The 19,552-nt window shown below is 32.0% G+C and overlaps 3 protein-coding genes across 5 annotated transcripts; 1 reads left to right on the top strand and 2 right to left on the bottom strand.

Annotated features, from left to right (window-relative positions):
- The first annotated feature begins 1,289 nt into the window (after positions 1-1,289).
- Positions 1,290-4,051, top strand: LOC101209406 (vesicle-associated membrane protein 722). Its single transcript, XM_004151975.3, has 5 exons — positions 1,290-1,571; positions 2,601-2,742; positions 2,866-2,986; positions 3,104-3,166; positions 3,641-4,051. Exons 1-5 carry the CDS (start codon positions 1,382-1,384, stop codon positions 3,782-3,784), a joined length of 660 nt encoding a protein of 219 aa, XP_004152023.1. The 5' UTR covers positions 1,290-1,381; the 3' UTR covers positions 3,785-4,051.
- A 1,266-nt stretch (positions 4,052-5,317) lies between these two features.
- Positions 5,318-8,262, bottom strand: LOC101209156 (pantoate--beta-alanine ligase). Of its 2 annotated transcripts, XM_031883026.1 has the most exons (5): positions 8,244-8,262; positions 7,252-7,824; positions 6,361-6,474; positions 6,107-6,238; positions 5,318-5,654 (listed from the first exon to the last, which is right to left on the bottom strand). In XM_031883026.1, the coding sequence occupies exons 2-5, from the start codon at positions 7,816-7,818 to the stop codon at positions 5,538-5,540; spliced, it is 930 nt and encodes a 309-aa protein (XP_031738886.1). In that variant the 5' UTR covers positions 7,819-7,824; positions 8,244-8,262; the 3' UTR covers positions 5,318-5,537. The 2 variants fall into 2 exon arrangements, with proteins under 2 accessions (XP_031738886.1, XP_004152022.3); XM_004151974.3 differs by lacking the exon at positions 8,244-8,262 and having other exon boundaries at positions 7,252-8,033.
- Positions 8,263-15,470: 7,208 nt separating this feature from the next.
- On the bottom strand, positions 15,471-18,307 carry LOC101204990 (protein SULFUR DEFICIENCY-INDUCED 1). 2 transcript variants are annotated; one of them, XM_031882132.1, is made up of 4 exons: positions 18,035-18,307; positions 16,930-17,142; positions 16,178-16,333; positions 15,471-16,087 (listed from the first exon to the last, which is right to left on the bottom strand). In XM_031882132.1, the coding sequence occupies exons 1-4, from the start codon at positions 18,188-18,190 to the stop codon at positions 15,677-15,679; spliced, it is 936 nt and encodes a 311-aa protein (XP_031737992.1). In that variant the 5' UTR covers positions 18,191-18,307; the 3' UTR covers positions 15,471-15,676. The 2 variants fall into 2 exon arrangements, with proteins under 2 accessions (XP_031737992.1, XP_031737993.1); XM_031882133.1 differs by lacking the exon at positions 16,178-16,333.
- Positions 18,308-19,552: the final 1,245 nt, after the last annotated feature.

Here is a 19,552-nt window from a genome sequence, read left to right as displayed (position 1 = left end):
CGTTTTGCGTGTAGAGGGAACTTTCCACGTCCTCACGCTGTTTTGAAAGTGAACCTAAAAAAACATCAATAAATTACAATTAAAACAAAGTCTTTAAATAAGTCCAAATAGTTTTGTTTTATATTTAATTGCTTCTTAGGTTTATTTTTTTCTTCTTGTGTTTGTTTTTAGCACAACTACAACGTCCTAATCAAACTTTGAAGAGAAATACGTCTATTATCGTTGTGGTATGTAGTTATTAAGTTAAATTTTTAATCTCTATGTCTATCATGATTCTAGTACACTTGATTTACTTTTATATACAATTAGTTTATCAATTCTAAAAAACGTCAAATAGGTTTAGAATCTATTAGACACAAAATTAATAACTATATTAATAAATATTTAAGAATGTAAGGTTTAATTTCATACCCATACTTTATAAGTGCAATATAAAGTAGTTCTTTGTATTTGTTAAGTTTAAAAAGTCGTCGATAATTGTTCTTTTAAGTACAGCCAAAATGATAGAAAAAAAAACCACTTGAGAAACCAACAAATCAACATGGAGCCACTGCATCCAATTGTCTTGTGTCATTTGTTATTAGTTAATTGACCCGTAAGATTGTTTTTATTCTTTCTAATATATATGAAGGGTGGGAATCAAATATTTAATTTTGAGAGTAATAGGATAAGCACAGCCTAGTTATTCGTTTTATCACAAACTTAACTTATGTTTCTTTCTTAAATTTTATTTGTTTATTTAACATGCTATCAAACTATTTAATGATGTTTTTAAGATTCACGTTTCTTTACAAAATGGACTAGAAGAATCAATGCTTGAATTATTAGATTGATGGTACTAAATTTATGTGGTTTAAACTATCCTCATATTAATTAAAACTCATGAATTTTTAGTTCGAACACCACTTAATTCAATTTCAAATATCGTAAATATAATAATTATTAAATAGGCAAAATATTTATTAATATAAAATTAAAAGTTTATTAGATATATTAATCCTATCAAATTTAACTTAGCTTAACAATAATTGACACGAATGTTCGTAAGTTTGATCCGGTGACACCATGACTTAATTTTTAAATACATTGAAAAAAATAAAAAAAATGTTAATTTTAAGAAAAACGTAATCTACACAATTAAATATTTAATTATGAGCGAGAAAAAAAGAGAAGAAAAGTAGGGTGGCATTTCCGTTATTTTCGATGAAATCAAAGGGTAGCTACAACTAACTCAATAGAACGAACACAGAGACATGCCAACTTTTCAAGCTTCTCCTTCAAGCAAAGCCTTCATTTTCTCTCCCATTTTCCCCTCTATCTCTTTCTCTCTCGCTCTCTATTTCTTCCCCTGTTTGAATTAGGGCAATATTCATCTTCTTCCATGGGGCAACAATCCTTGATCTACAGTTTCGTTGCGCGTGGAACTGTAATTCTCGCTGAGTATACAGAATTCACCGGCAATTTCACCAGTATAGCCTCCCAGTGCCTTCACAAACTTCCCGCCACCAATAATAAGTTCACTTACAATTGCGATGGTCACACCTTCAACTATCTTGTCGACAATGGATTCAGTAACTTTCTCTATCTCCTCTTTTTTCTTTTCAATCCATTCCATCCTTTTTCACATGGTTTTCTTTTCATGTCTTTCCTCTTTTGATCCATTGTTTTATATCTGTTTAACTCTTATGCATGTATATATTAGACCATTCTTTCTGATTCACTCCTTTAGTTTTATAACTGTTTCGGTATTGATATGTTCCGTCAGATGCGATTCTTAACGCGTTGTTATCTCGGAGTGGAAATAATAGAAATTTTCTGAGGAGATCATTGATGGAGGATTCAGTTCTGTAAATATCATTTTATTTTGAAAGATATGACGATATTGAAAAGAACGATCGTGAAAATTTCTTGGTGAATAACTGAACGAGTTATTTAATTAATGTCACATCTCGGTATTTATTCCACATCGCTTTCGCTTTCGAAAACGTTTTCTTGGAGATTTGTTTCGGCTTTTTTTTTTCTTTTTCTTTTTGAATGTGTCTCTTGAGTTTGTCAATTTTAGAGAACTGTTGCTGATGTGGTACTCGAAAACTCGTAGTATCAATATTTCTGAAGCCTCGAAACGCTAACCTCCTCTGTTTGTGAGGACAATAAATTCTTTTATACTAATTTCCGTTTCGAGGTTCTTTTTCTCTAATCACAGTTCTGTAAAATTAGCGTTCTCCTGTTTTGTTAATCACCCACTCTCCTTGTTCTGTAAGCTACTATTTAAGCTATTTGATTGAAGACTGTAGTCTTGAGGATGTTTCTCATCTCAGTTCATGTACATGGTTCCTGAGCGTGTTTCATCATTGTCAATTTGTCATTAATTACTATTTTCGTTTAAGTTCCAGTCAAGAAATTCACCTTCAATTCAAAACAATGGAGGATATATTTGTGAACCATGATTATCTAATTATGGAAAAACATTCAATCAACGATTCTGAACTATTTGGTCCATAAAGCATATACATACTACATATGACTCTGTGTTTGCTTGTGCTACTGTCTTTATGTTTATATAAGTAAATCTAACTGATTACATCTTTTTGGCGTTACAGCTTACTGTGTGGTTGCAGTTGAGACTGCTGGCCGACAGATCCCTATTGCATTCCTTGAACGAGTTAATGAAGACTTTGTGAAGAGATATGGTGGTGGAAAGGCCATGACAGCAACTGCTAATAGCTTGAACAAAGAATTTGGGTACATTATTATCATTTAATGGGAATTATTAAATGAATGCCCCATTATCTCTTATCTAATATTATATATAAACAATTAAGACTTGTATTTTGATTCCAACAACATTATATTTTTTTAATATAGGTCCAAACTGAAGGAGCATATGAAGTATTGTGTGGAGCACCCAGAGGAGATCAGTAAGCTTGCCAAAGTGAAAGCACAGGTTTCTGAAGTCAAAGGAGTGATGATGGAAAACATTGAGAAGGTAAAATTAGGAGAAGGTCTTATTCTGTTTATTATAACATTTGATCTGATTTCTCTTTTATTTCATTTTTCTGGATATGAAAATGTCGGGTTTATTCACCAATTGTCCTCTCAACAGGTTCTTGATCGTGGAGAGAAGATTGAGCTACTAGTGGATAAGACAGAAAACCTTCGATCTCAGGTCATTGTCAGATCCTTTTGCATGGCTCACTAAATTATGATTGGCGATCTTAAAAGTATACATTCTTCTGTATAATGCATAAGTATAGTTGTTATAAAAATTAGAGAAAGCGCGTAGTTTATGAATGATCAATTGATGACATTCAGATATCATATTTGTTTGCAAAACTATCTGTAGATAAATTGAAGTTGTTACTAAGCTATATAACTTGCATTCAAAACTTGCAGGAACATGATAGATCATATCTGTGCTACATGATTTTAATTTTTTAGGTTATTCGTGTCATGGTCTCATGTTTCACATAGCACTGTGCTTAGCTCTGTGCTTACAATGAGTTAATGGCCTCTGCTTACAATGGAGAAAGTTGTCGTAAAAACAAGAGATCATGTTTACAAAATAGGAAATACACAATTTTTTTTTGTTTTTTTGTTTTTTTTTGTGAATTCATAATTCAATTGAGAATGATATCTGCAGGCACAAGATTTTAGGCAGCAAGGAACGAAAATGAGGAGAAAGATGTGGTATCAGAACATGAAGATGAAGCTGATAGTTCTTGCAATCATACTCGCGTTGATTCTGATTATCATTTTGTCTGTGTGCGGGGGCTTCAATTGTTGATGGATTCTCGTTGCAGCAACATTAGGATTTTGGTGATGGGATCAGTACTACTCGGACAGTTTCTTCATACATGCTTGTTTATTGTACAAATCTTTCAGTTCCAAGTTCCACTTACCCATACGTTTTACTACCACCCTGGTTTTGTATAGGTTGTGCGGTTATATTCTTTTGACTTTTGTATGGAAATATATCATTCGTTTGCTAAATAATACACACGCTTGCTTATCAATAACGCATAGATTATGCACATTTTTTTGGGCCATTAAACATGTTGGATTTTTCAGCATCATCACTATACATTTTGAACTTTTTTGATATTGTGATATATAGTTCAATTGCTCGCTCATCCTAATTGAAGTTTCGAACTGTTTGGAACTTGCAGAAAGGGTTAAACTTCAGTCTTTTGAGGTTGGGATGTTTGCCCCAATTAATCATAAGAGTTCTTTTGGATCATCCAGGTATTTTTAGTTTGTTTGGAAGTAATTTTGAATGGTTTTAATCATTTTTATTATGTTCAAAATTACTAAAAAATATTTCATTAGAATTAATCATCATTTTATTTCACTTTTACGCTTTCCATCCATCAAAATTGATTTTTAACCGTAAAAAGCATGATTATGATCGATCTTGAATAAGACACTTTCAAACATTCTCTTCATAGTAATACTTAAATATATAGCAACTATCTCTTCATAGTAATACTTAAATATATATGCTAGGACTATATCCTAAAAATAAAATTTGACATCGAACTTGTTAGGCATGTAAACGTCCCATTTTAACAAAGTTTAAATAAATGTTGAAATTTTAACAAAGTTTAAATAAATGTTGAAATTTTAACAAAGTTTAAATAAATGTTGAAATTTTAACAAAGTTTAAATAAATGTTGAAATTTTAACAAAGCTTAAATAAATGTCGAAATGGTTGAATTTTAGTTAATTCACACACTAATTTTGATTCATCCTATAAAAAGTGTTGCAGCTCATTTATTTTCAAAATTTTCAATAAAAAAAGGTTTGGTAAAAAAAAATAAGTATAGCCCAAAGTGTATAAACGGAATAACCGTGTGTTATATATATGTTTTATGCTTCATTGAACCCATAAAACATGAGTTTTGTTTCCTAATAATACTTGGAGCAGTGATTTAAAATTGCAACACTTCTTAAAGAATATATTTAAGATTGCAACATAAACTTATCCAAATTTGAAGTGTAATTAGTGTAGGGATCAATTATTTTCCCCAAATTTTATCAAAAAGAGAAAAAAAAAAACATAAAAATTGTGTAGTTGGGAATTAGAAAGTCCAAAATCTATGTTGGTATAAAGAAATGACATAAGAAATCTTGGAATCTAAAATACAAAATTCTTGAATTTGGAATCTAATGTATGCTTTTGAGAAAGGTCAAAAGGAATTCAAATTTTATCTCACAGTTTTATCATTTTTTGAATCATAAACTTAGTAGCATGTTACAATTTGCACCCTAAACTCGACCCTTGACAAGACTAAAAAGGATGACCAATACATGGGCCATGGTTGTCTCAATTATAGACTAAAATTTTATGATTTAAGATTGTCTAATGGCAAATATAATAAAATAAGAGACAATGAGACTTTTCTTTATTCTGAGTCTTTAATTTGGAGGAGAACGGTAAAAAAAATAACAAAATATTTACAACATTTACCAAAATTTCAGATTATGGAATATATAAAGAGGGGTTAACCCCTTAAAAAGAGGGGAAAAAAGATAAATACTCAAATGTTTATTTCGATGTTGTCTATGAGCCTGACTTTGCCAAACCAAGCGGCAATCAAGATCACAACTGGACTCTTGATCTCCTCCATCACCTCTAAACTCTCTTGTTCCACAATCTGCCATCAAAAAACAACCAGTTTAACTGTTAGCTAGTTAAGGTTTCCCAACTGAGTTTTAATTAACTCGCTTGTAACTTTTTTTCATAAGATAATTTGCTGTAAATGTTAAGAAACATGATTGATAGAGTTATAAGTCTGACATGATATTAATATGAATGAAATGAAATGGAGGATAAATTGATAAACTGGAAAGGTAAAGATTTAAAATGATACATGCAACCTCAAAAACTAAAAGATATAAATTGATATTCTCTAAAGAGAAAAAAACTCTCATCCATTTTCTCCTTTCAGCAAAATTGGTTATTCAATAAAATTGTGAAAAAGGACAAGCCACAACAACACATTATTTATCTCATAAGTTGAAGACTCCACTAAGTCAAACAGAACATCAAACGCTTAATATAAGCTCAAGTCAGAACACTTCCTAATTTAAATCATCCAAAGCTCACCTCAGCATAATCCAGTTCTCCGCCAGCTTCTTGTATTTCATCGGCAACCAAGTTTTTTAACCTTTTGCAATTGAGTTCACCTCGTTCTGCTGCAGATTTTGCTTTTGACAATGATCTGTTTATAGACAATGCCTATAAGACGAAAAATGAGAAGTAAATCAATTTTTGAATCTAAGTAATCATTTGATCATGAACGATAAAGCCAATATGCTTTGCACTTTGAAGCCACTACTACACTATAATTTGAAGAGAACCTTTTGTCTTTCTTCAGGTGAGAGCCGCACATTGCGAGAACTCATTGCAAGACCATCAGCATCACGCACGATTTCAAACCCCACAACGTTTATAGAAAAATCAAGATCTCGAACCTGGAAGAAAGCTAAAGTGAGACAGTGGTAGTAAATATGTGCTTTTGTTGATTAAATGACAACAAATTATAAGATAACATGAGATTCCTTTTCAAAATCATTTAGTAACGAGAGAATTAGTTCATTTACCTTATAAACATTACGAGGCCGTTAGATTTTTTAGTGTGAAATTCTCCGCATAACCCTTTTTCAGATAGTACCCTTTTGGGTTCACTGTTCTTGAATCAAAATTTATTTTTTTTAATGAGTAGAATATTCATTTTAGTTTTATGGATCCGATACATATTAGATAGCATGAGGCTTCTTTTAAAAATTAATTGGTAATGAGAGAATTGACTCATCTTTCCTTGATCGGAATCATCATAACTAATGTGGGTAAAAACTCAATAACTAAGGATGGTAAGCTTTCAAAGAAACATATATCATCCAAGAAGCTTGTTGCCCAACCCAAAATTCAAACCATTCAGATCAGAACTAAATTTAGTTCAAGGAACAGGAGTTAAAGCCAAGCCCTGCAGGGCATATTGCACACATGAAAAAATTAGTATTCTTGAGAACTTAACCAGTTATGTCTAATAGTATTGATGGAAGAAGCTTTTCAAGTTTAGAAGATAGTTTTACAGACATGCAAGATTTAGTGCCCCTGAATAATGCAAATTAAGTTCATAAATCATAGAATTAAGCAATCAAGTTAAGGAATTCAGATGAAAAACAATAAATTTTGAGCTCAAAACAGATATGAAAATCAAAATCATTCACATTCTTACAAAGACTCACCATCCGCCTGATAATCCGCCATTGCTGATAATCCTTCTTCCCAAACACGGCAACATCCGGGTCCACAATATTGAACAACTTAGCAACAACGGTAGCAACCCCTCTGAAGAAAACAGGCCTACTTCTCCCACACATGCCCTTCTCCAAACGCTCAACCCTAACCCATGTTTCATGCCCTGAACCGGATTCCTCCAAGCAAGAAACGTCGGGCATTCCAGCACAATCCATAGCTGATTCAACTCCATAGTCGTAGAGATTGTGAGGATGGAAAACGACATCAACTCCTCCAGGAACATCCATGAGCTTCCGAATGTCGCCGTCGAAATCTGAAGGATAGGTTGAGAGATCCTCGGAAGGGGCAAATTGGCTAGGGTTAACGTATATAGAGACGACGACGAGCTGTGAATGGTTGTGAGCTTCTTGGATTAGAGAGAGATGGCCGTCGTGAAGGAAACCCATGGTGGGAACAAGGGCGATGGTATTGGATAGAGATCTCATGGTTCTCGCCCATGTCCTCATCTGGTACTTGTCCGTAATTATGATAGTCTGATTCTCCTTCCTCGCCATTGGAGACTGAAAGTGAAGGTTGAGTAGAAACGGTGGATCAAAGTGGAAAATTTTCATAAAATGAATTTTTTCAATCACTAATTCATTTATAGAAAACTAAAGAAAACATTTATTCTGGACGAACATTTCTTTATTCTAAATCTAACATTTATCTATAAGCATTTATTGATTTTGCATCAAAAGAGTCATTTTCCCATTCTCTACTTTCCATCATAAAACTCTTCTTTAGATATTGTTAAAGGTGAAAGGTGAAATATCGACTTATTTATCGCTCTCGTATTTGCCTAAATTGAACTTAAAAAATGAATGTAGGTGCGAGCAGTTTGATTTTTCTTTTTTCTATAGGATCGCTATAGCAACCAAAAATTGAAATATGGGAAGCATACCAAGACCAAAACACAAACATCCAAAAACCATAACCTCACCGTTAGGATTTTAGAAAGGTTATTTGTTCCATTTATTAAGAACTATACATGGCATCTTTAGGAACCTTCAATCTCATATTAGTGGATTAGTTGCACCAAAAGGGAATAGTTTTGGATCAAGCATTTCATAGATAAAAATGTGGAATAAAGTGGAAGAGATTTTCAATAATTAAAATGAGTGCATTCAGTGCTTAGTGTGTGAGAGACTGTATTTTGAGAGAGACTTCTCCTGCAACAAGTGAAAGAGAAGGGTGTGCAATAATGTTGAGAGAAGAGCCCACGTACAGTGTTGAAAGAATGGGAGAAAGGGTTGAGAGAAGAGCCCACGTACAGTGTTGAAAGAATGGGAGAAAGGGTTGAGAGACTTGCAATCAATGAGGGAAGTTAGTCCATGAGTATGTGAAAGATGCCAAAGCATCAAAGACATTAAAGAGAGTGCACAGTTGGATAACATAAAATTACAATCTCTCCATACCTGAATCTAGGTTCAATATCTACAATAATTGTATAACATTTTCCCCTAATAAACAGGTTGGGTCTGGCTTAGAAGCAAAAATAATAAAAAGTAGTATATATCACTTATATTGCTAAGACAAAGCAAAAATCACCATTATACAAAAACTAGTTATATAGTTAGGATATTTATCATTTCTTCACGACATTGAGAAAGAAAAAATGGGCAACTTACTACTAACAACCAAATGAATTGCTCTATTCAAAGTTAAACTTTAAAACGAAAACAAGAAAAACAAAACATTAGAAATGGACTTTACCTCTTTACAATTGAAAAAGAATGAATTTTTAATGAACCTATATCAAGGGTCAAAGTATATTGACTTGTCATTCAAACAACTTGTCATTGCCTAGAAGGACATATATGATAGATATAAAGTACCTTTGAATTGGCAACAATGTCTATCCCTTCCAAGTAACAAAATACAAAATCCCTATTGTTGGTGTGACAAAAAGATGATATTAAGAGCAACCTGGCTTACACAGAATACCAAACCATGATATCTGCCTTAAAACTACAATTTATCTCATCAAGACAGCTAAAAAGCTTTAATAGCATGGAAAGTTGTACTAAAAAACTAATAACATGAGAAGTTTATAACATTTAAAGCAACTAAGTGAAATTAAGACAATATCACATACAAAATGACACTACAACTCGATCTTGATGTTAGGTTTTATGTCATAAACCTCGTAGATAGTAAATATAGTCAGTTGATTGTTATTAATAATGTTATTTTTGTAATTTTCTATAAAGTGTTATTCATTATTAGTTTTTTCTTAATAACCTAAATTCAATAAACTAATATCCTAAGTTGTTTGATGAGCTTCGAACTATATGAAGAGGCATAAAAGGATCAATATTCGAGATACAACTTAAATGGTCTAGAGTAATAGGGATAAAATTGGATACTTTGTTCTGGTAATACTATGGATACGACTCACTTTGTATTTGATAAAAATGTAATTAATGATCTAATGTGTTCATGTAGGTGACATGTGAGTGATGGTATCCTATGTAGAGTTTGCATATGAACAGACCACGAAATAGTAACAACCACTAGATGTAACTTCATTAACTAGTTAGGTTTCTATTTTATTAGGATGACCTAGGTAACTTCGGCTTAATCCTGAGTGTATTATGAACTTCTATTTGCGAGAGATTGTCCTTTGATTTGTATGAGTGAGAGTGGTCAGTTTTTCGACTCAATATACTTATCATTTTGGGGACAAAACCGAGTGGAGAGCTGGAAACATAATCACACAATATGGAATTCACTCATTCCCGACTTTAGGATAAGTATGTGAAATCTCAAAATTTCTTAAACCTTTGGAATTTATTAAGTTGGCCAGGAATAAGTGAGATTTAAGGGAAAAAGGAAGTTAACATATTTGGAAAGTTAAGGTTTAGGTTTAAGAAGAAGAGAAAAGTTTGAAATTTAAGGCTTGAGTCAAAGTTAAGAAAAATTAGAAAACAATTGGCTAAGTATCAAGGAATGGCACATTGAGCATTTAGAGGTTAGTGTGGGCGACCAAAGGGAACCATATAACCTCTAAAGAGTGTTTGTTGGACGGCTCAGGGAAAGAAAAAAACCTCTAAAGAGGTTACTTGGCGTTTTAGACATGTATTAAGCGTTTTGGATGGATTGTAAAATTGAAAGATGTTAAGCGAGAAGAAGGATTTAGAGGTTATCTAGGTGTTTGGATGGTTAGGCAAGAAGGATTGAGAGGTTAGGAGGGCGAGAAAGGTTAACATTTTAGAGGTTGTGTGAGCGTTGAGAGGTCATGCGAAAAGGCATGTGGGCGAGAAGCATGGCCTTGCAAATTGGCTTGAGAGGTTAGTAAACTCATTTTAGGCGTTTAAGTTTGGCAAGAAAGAAGGATCATAGAGGTTAGGTGTTTTGGGTTAGGTGGCTAAGGCTATGCAAGATGGTCATGAAGGTTAGCTTGGTGTTTTAGATATGGCATGTTTATAGCAAGCACTTTAAAGTAAATCTAAGTGTCTTAATATTATTAGCATGCATTTTGAGGTGGAAAGGTAGTTTGAAGTGTCTTAAGGAGGTTTAAGGGTGGATTAAACAAGGTTGAGGTGTTAAGATATTTACATGCAAGAACTTCTATAAATAGAAAGCTTCACTTAAGAGTCTCTCACAACTCACTCATGTAAAATCACTCAAATTGGTCTTGAAAGTTCAGAAATTATAACTAGTTAGTGAGAGAGGATTGTTGTGCATTTTGGATTCAAAGAGGTTTGCGTTTTGGTCAAAAGAAGGCGAAGAAGTCATTTCTCAAGTGAATCTGATGACATCAAGATCAGCTTAAAAGATCCAAAATTTCTTGTAGTGTGAACTCATTCAAATATTTTATCTCTCAGAAATAATTTATTATATAAATTTATAGACCCTTTAAGCGAATCCCGAACATTGATCCATGTATGTCTCTACATACTGTTCAAGACTCATTAAATAGCTTAGGATGTTAGTTTATTGGATTTGGGTCATTAAGACAAAACTAATAATATAATTAATAACAATTATAACAATAGTACTATTTTATTAACGAGAGTCAATGAATTATGTTTACAATGTACGAGTTTTAGGACATAAATCCTAACAAACTCCTACTTGGACTAAAATTCTAGTTTCTTTGGGAGTGAGACCAACAAATAGTAGACCATGCACGACAAATGAAGGAGATGAAGAAGATGATAGAGGAGATGAATTGGACATAGAGAAGGTCGTGAAACACTTGGGCTATGTACTTTTCAACATTTAATTTGCTTAATTTTCCATGTGTGATATTCTAATTGTACTTTTATGTCATTTGTAGGTTTAACATTCTTTATTTGGCATTCGCGACTAGTAATAGCATATTGGTGTAGTTTTTTTTTTCAATATAATTGTTTTAAACATATTATTTGTAATTTTTGTTATACATCTTTTGTGTATCTTGTTTTATTATAAATTGAAATGTTTACATTTTCATAATTTAATGCAAATTTTGTTTATTATCTTCGAAGTGGAGCCGAAGACAATACCTCACAATAACAAAAACAGAAAAATAATAATAATAATAATTAAATAAATAAAAAATAAAACATATATCCCGATGCAATGTGTACATTGGGATATACGTTTTTCCCTATCTTAATTGGAAACATCGGAGTAAGATTTTGTCGGTGCCACGTCGAAAAAGGTCCTCCTCCGACATTATCCCAATACGTTGGGGATAAATATTTTTTGACGCAGTGAGATGACGTCAGAGATACCTTTATACCAAAGTCGCCCATTTGCGCGTCGGCAAAAGTTACCTCGACGCAATTTCTCCGACGTTCTTAACGACGTAGGATGTGACATCGAAATTACTTTGGCCGATGCATTTTGTGTTTTTTCTGACGTTTTTATGCATCAGGAATAGCCTTGTTTCTTGTAGTGTTAAATGTCAAAACACTCAATCTTAGGGTCCTTAAGATTTGATTAATTGCCTAGTCTCTTAAACTTAACCTAGAAATTATACTTTAGACGATATGAACAACTTTTGTTTAAAAAAAAGTAAGCCAAACTTAGTTTTTATTACTTAAAACATGTGCACTACAAGAAATTTTGGATCCCCCAACACCGATTTACAAAATCGGAAGAGATCGTGTTGAAAGATAAGGTATATACCGATGCACAAACGAGTGCGTCCAACACTTCAACAATTAACTTTTCTTTTCAATCTTCCAGAGTAACAATCTTGAAAATTTGACTTCAACCCCCTATTTATACTAATCCTAGATTGATTAGTCATGCTTAAACTCTTAATAATTCGTCAGCTCCTACTTTTAGTGGTACACATGTAAACTTCACGTTTAACTCAAACATGCTTAGCTTAAACTTCTACATGTAGCCCATTAAGTAAACTTATGAGATTTTCTAGAAGTTTCCTTATTCATTCTCGTCTAGTCTTTAGTTATATGAAAATTATGCCCACAATCTAAGCCTCCTCGCCTTCTCTTTATCTTGCTAAGAGCTCCAAACGCCTACTTCTTATAACCCAACATCAATCATAATGCTTTCTCTTAAACACTTAGTCATATTTTGCCCTTCTTAGATACGGGCCCACATGATGATTGAGGAAAAACATTATTTTAAATTTGGGAGTGTGATAACTTGTAGAGATACAAGTTATTGTGGCCTTTTGTGTAAAATAGTGGAGCCTTATCGCACTAGAATAGAAGAAAACGTAGGAAAATGTAGAGGATTTGGTTAACTTGTGTATCACACATTACAAAAGAACTTTATCATTGTTTTATCATGTTTTATATGCCTTATCGCAAGAATTTAGGCAAGAAGAAAAACACCTGAGTGAAACAATGGTAGGGGAGAAAAGATGTTTGGAGACCAATCGAACGACCACTGTAGCAAGGCTAGGTGAAGTGATCATGACTAGCAAACAAACGAGAGGTTGGCGAGAAAACCTGCAGCAGACACGACTCGGCTTTATCAAAAATTATTAAGAGACCATGCTCGCAGCTGTCCATAACATCTTGTCACATCTCTTTTCACCTATGATTAAGAGGCTTCTTCTTCGAAGGTGTGCGAAATTGGGTCAAAGGGCAAGTTCACTATCTTCCATTTTTTCTTTCTTGAGTTTTATGGTAGAGCTTAGACTAAAAAAGAGAGAATTCTTCCCTTATCGTTTTCCTCTCGACATCAATCAAAAATCTGACCCAAGGAGTATGAGATATCATACTCTAAGGTATGACGACTTTCTTCATATGCCATTTTATGATTTTATTGTATTAATTTGTAAAATGTACTCTATGGCCGAAAGGAGTAAAGTTAGATTTATGATATTAATGCATTTCTTCTACCACTCTTCCATTTTTTTTTTTTTTTGTTGATATCCATTATTAATCTGTTTGATTAGTTCATGAACAATGTAACGTGCTTTTGATATATTAGAAAATTTGTATGCATGTCTTATAAGTTATGTTCAGCTAAACACGAATGTCAAAGCAATATTGTTTATTTGAAAGAAAAGAAAATCACATTGACAGCAATCACCTGACAAGTGAAAACACGTATTTAATTGAACAAGTGGCAAAGAGATTGTAGTAATACAATCTTATTGTTGAGTTTATCTTTCGCATAAATTACATAAACATTAGCTTGTGCAACGAAAGCTGTCCATCTTAAATTAGAATAAATTACTTATAATTCTTACAAACTAATTAGATATAAATCATAACTTAACTTTTAATATTTGGATCTCGAGAGGTGTGCAAGTATGGGCGAAGGCACCAAAAAGACACTCGTCTTAATTCTAAAGTTAATAGATGCTTTGTATCACCTTGAAATATTGAAGCACAGTACATTGCATTTAGTTAATTAAATATTCTTTTCTACCATGTCTGCAAATTGAGCTCATTTTCCATTTCACCTTGAACCACCAATTACACCTTAGTGTATATAATATATAGGGTAAAATATATTGTTCATATTCACAATATATAGATTATACTGCATTGAAGGAAAACACACGAGTGGATTGTGAGAACTTCCTCCTCCAAGTCCCCTTATATCCTGCCTCTTGCATGACAGTCATAAGACACCTCATGCTTTCCATTTTTCTTATATCTTACATGCCTAAACACTTGGATCCAATCTACTCCACCCAGTACTACTAGAACGTCTAGAGCTTACTTGGTCGCATGACATTCATCACCAAAACACATAGCTTTGAACTTTGCTTACTCGACCTACTCACATGGCCTCAAAGCATTATGTCGCCTACACACACCATGTTGCCCACTCCTCAAGGCATGAACCTTGTCGTTACGCCTTGCCTTGGTCGTATGGGAGCTCACCTAGCACCCTTAACACAGTTCCAACTCTTAGTTATATTTGTCAACCTAAACGTCTAACTAAGCATTGTATTTAGAGGTTCTTCTTACTAATTAAAAATTATTTATTTAGGCTGAAGTTAATTAAGCCTAAAAATAGACTTAATTTAGCTAAAATGTGAAATAAGACCCAAATTCATATGATTGAGCTGTGATCCATAGACTAACCAAGCCCAAACCCATAAAGTCCACTAGATAGTTCTATAGACGTGGAGCTTTAGAAAATTTTATTGGAGAGATGCTTTGGAGAGAATTCTCCCAAAATATCATAAGACTCTCTAACTCTTGAAGATTGAACCATTCCATGAAACTCAAGTTTTTTCCAAGACTCTAACTTCAAGAAACATCTAGCGCTCCACTTCCATACATCGGACATACACATTCAATCAAGAGAAAATAAGATGATCAAGTACTAAAGATCAAGCCGCATCATATCAAATCAACATAAATACAACATCAACACAAGTTTAATTCCACAAAGCACATTTCTTCTCCATCTCATGCAAAGAAGATGTGACAATAAACTTGTAGTTGTTGACTATATAAATAATTTTAAAAAGAAGCATACCAATTAATCACATATATATACTCTTGTAAATAGTAACGACCACAATTTCTAAATAGTACACACATTAGTTGTTCACATGTATTTTCATAGTTTATTATAACCGAAACGAAATGTTTTTAAAACAATTTTAACGTTCAAGATTATTATTATAAAACAAATCCAAAATTCAATAGCAAGAATGAAACTTTTCAAACTTTAAAACATAATTCAAACAAACTATTTTGAAAATTTTGAAATTGAAACCACTGGGAAGGTAATATGAAGTTGTATAGTTTAGCACATTTATAATTTGTTGAGGGGGAAAAGGAAGTGAAATTATCCATCTAATACATATAACACCAAACATTTATTTCCAAACCTAACACTAAATTTACATATGTAAATACACAATGAACAGAACAATACAAACATTTCCTTTAACCCCCATCTACTAAAAAATCCCTAAAAGAAAAATTAAAAGTTATTTCAACATGCTAATTGATCCCTAAATGAAGAAATTTCCTCAAAAACAGGAAGCCTCTTGGACCTACTAAATGGGCCTTTTTTGTTGACCAATAGCTCAAGCCCATTAAGAAAATCAACATCGACACTAAGGCCCAATAAATCAATAGAATCGGGCAGAGATTGCCTTGACCTGATTTCGGTCAGCAAATCAGCTGACCGTTTTTGGGCCTTGATTTCACTAGAGCCCGGAATTTGGGCTTGTTGGACTTGTTCGAGAACAAAAATGGCCTCACTGAGACGGCCTTGTTTCATTAAACAAAGTCCCAAATTGCAAGCCTTATTCGCATCTGGATCAATCATTTGGGCCTTCTTGTACACTGCTTCAGCCATCATGTAATTGGGCTTTTGCATGTAGGCCCATCCAAGATTTCCCTGTCAAAATTCAGGCCCATTGAGATAATCGTAATACCAATAATTTAGAAAAGAAAAAAAGAGTAGAAGGGAAATAGCTTAGAAAAATACCAATAATCTAGAGGTTTCTTGTTTGACAGAAACTTGAAATTTCTTGCCATGAGAACGAGCTGTTCTTGTGGGCTTTCCATTAAAGGCTTCTCCTTGATAAATCATTCTCAATTTTCTCTTCAATAACTCAATTTGCTCTTCTATTCTCCCACATTTCTAAAATCCATATTATATTCAACCTTCATAATCCTCTCACAATTGTTTGTTAATACTTAATAATTTCTTTTAACTTTCAAATTCAAAAACAAACAATTACTTGAGTTTAGTTGGATAACTATCAAGCAATTTGTTTTTAACTTAGTTAAATAGTACCACTTCTATTTGTTTTGAATATATGTTGATAGACTTCATTTTAAAAAACTAAAAAAAAAATTACGAAATGAGGCTAAAAGTATTAGTTTTTATTTTTATAATTTAACAAGAATTTAACTATTTCGTACAATAATTCTTCTACATCTTGAGGAAAAAAATTAACTATTTCTCATGTAGGAGAACCATTGTGCGAAATTTGGAAGAAAATTAAACTCCATGCACAAATTTAAAAAACATGACATGGGGTTTGAAAACTAGATAACAGAATTTAAAATAGATTCTCATATGTGAATAATATGCACAAACTTAATTAATGTCGAGAAATTGAAAAGCAAAAGGTCAAAACTATGATTATTAATCAGTACTATCGTTGTAGCCTAAACTAAAACAAAGTAACAAATATATGATATGGTAAAAGAATTTAAAAGTATAGAAATTACCTTAAAAAGATCAATAAGAACATTGTCAAGAGAATTTTGAGAGTGTTTTGAGCAAAGAAATCTAAAGGTTTGGAGAATATGAATGGCTTCTTCAGCTCTATCAATTTGCTTCATAACCACAGCCATGTCTTTTAATGCACTTTCAACTCTGTCCCCTTTATTTATTGCCTCCCAAAATAATGCAATTGCACTCTCTGGATCCTTCTTTATCAACTAAAATTTCAGATTATCATTTAAATATATGTTAGTCATTATCATTATCTACACTTTAAAACTTACTCTATTATATACAAATTAATTTTAATATTTGGATAACTTGATGATACTAAGAGTCTAATAACAAGTTTAATACAATGATGAAAATGAAGAAAAACATTTAAGCATGCAATCACTATAATTTGGTAGTAAATAGAAGTATCAAGTACAAAGAATCTCATAATTAAAATGTTTAGATGCATGAAGATAAAGTACTAATCGATATACATTTTTGTTACCTAGCTAAAAGCACTTTTCACCATTTTAAGAGATACTAACCTCATTTTTTTTCTTTTGTCCTCACAACACTTTTTTTTATAGCATGTTCTTAATAATTAATTTTGAAAAAAATGAGAAAAAAGGGATGAATTATTATTGTAATATCATGATATAAGTCATCATAAGTGGTATTATTCTTTATAATAATAATAATAATAATAAACAATTTAATACATTGGAGGATTGAAAGTTGGATGCAGCAAACTCCTCTAAGTACTTAAAAGTTGTCAAATTCCTCCATTATTGTGAGTCCTTCAACTTTATGTATATAATTTGTCATACATATATAATTAAAAGATGTTATATTATGTTCCTTGTAAAATGTTTCTTCAGAAAATAGTACATTGTAAATTTATAGTTTGAAATTAATTAAATATATAAAATAATAAAATTAAAAAAAAAAAAGTAATTTCAATCAATTTTAGATAATTAGTTAACTGTGTTACCATTCTTCATGTGTGCAAAGAATTTGAAGAAAAGAAATATACAAAAGGAGTGTTTTATGATTTTAGTGACAATGAAAAGAGAAGTAGCAAATACCAATTTTCAAATAAATAGAAAATGAAATTACCTGAGCATACTTAGCTCTAACATAGGGAGTATCACCGGGTGGAACCTTATGAATGACATGGAAAAGTTCATCTTTTGATGACCCCTTTTTTAAGTTACCTCCTTCTATAATTTCCTCGTCTTTTGATAAAACTTCTTCTTCTTCTAAAACCCTCATTCTCTTCCTTCTTCTTCTTCTTCTTCTTCTTCTTCTTCTTCTTCTTCTTCTTCTTCTTCTTCTTCTTCTTCTCCTCCTCCTCCTTCTACTACTATGTAAAATCCTAAATAATGAACCTCTCTCTCTCTTCCTTTGAAAATGGAAATTAAACTCTTATATATAAATAATTACCAAAAGATCAGATGAAGACAATATCCAATAAAATAATAATAAAAAACCCAATGAACAAGGTTGCCATTCCGTCTACATTCAACCTTCATCCTTTATGTTTCTTTCACTTTCCTAAACGACCATTCCCATTATTTCAATCTCTCTCTCTCTCTCTCTCTCTGGATAGTTTATTCTTTTTAAACTCAGCAATAATTATTGTTATCCACAAAAAAAAAAAAAACTTCTGATAGTTTCTCATTCAATTGTTGATTCCATCTTACAATATAATTATTTCTTCACATTATAAGGATGAGATTGTACACCACACCCTGTCTTTCATCATAGTTATACATCTCCATATTTGACTTGTCTTATAATTAGAGTTGAGGTTTGAGAGGCAGCCACTTTGTTTATGGATATAAATTATCCACATTTTCAAATAAATACATATGATCTCCTTATTGTTGTTATTTTTTTTTTCTTTTTTGAAGTCTCAGTCTTGTATTACTTGTTATTACCGTCACTTCTATGTGGTTTAATCTTCGTCAGTACACCAAATTAATATTCTTCTACCCAATGTTATAAGAGGTTGTTTAAATAAGTGTTTTAAGTACAATGTAAATACGAAACACAAAATTTGTCGTCCCAGTTGAATTGTGATTGCTTTGTTACATTAATTAATAATTGCTATTCATAATTTAATTATGATTGGATCACTTTTAATTAATTGGGCAAGAATTAATGGATATTATTTCCAAACAAATTAAAGCCTTGAGATTGATGAAAGAGAGAGCACATAGTGAAAACAAAATACCATATGAAATGAAAATACTTTGTGTCTCAAACTAATGTGGATCATATTTTGGATCTGTACGGACCGAATTTGGTCATTATTTCCGTTAGATTCACTCATACAATACAATCAATTAATTGATTTTAAATATATTTCTCTCCAATCAAAATTTTCGAAGATTTTAAAGCAAAAATTAAATAAAGCATTGAAATTTATGATTTTTAAGATAAATAGAAATTTCTGCCAACAAAGCCCTTTTTAAAAGAGGAAACAAAAAAAAATTAAGCCTTATTTTTAATTTTCACTTTGTAATTATTAAATTGAAGAAAAGAGAAAAACAAAAAGATTTTTTTGGTTATTAATAAAATATGGTCTTCCAATAGGGAAATACAATGAATCTAGACAATTCTCGTACTTTA

This window comes from Cucumis sativus, chromosome 3 (assembly GCF_000004075.3).
Source record: "Cucumis sativus cultivar 9930 chromosome 3, Cucumber_9930_V3, whole genome shotgun sequence".
Taxonomy (NCBI): domain Eukaryota; kingdom Viridiplantae; phylum Streptophyta; class Magnoliopsida; order Cucurbitales; family Cucurbitaceae; genus Cucumis; species Cucumis sativus.
This window is presented reverse-complemented; position numbering and strand designations above follow the sequence as displayed.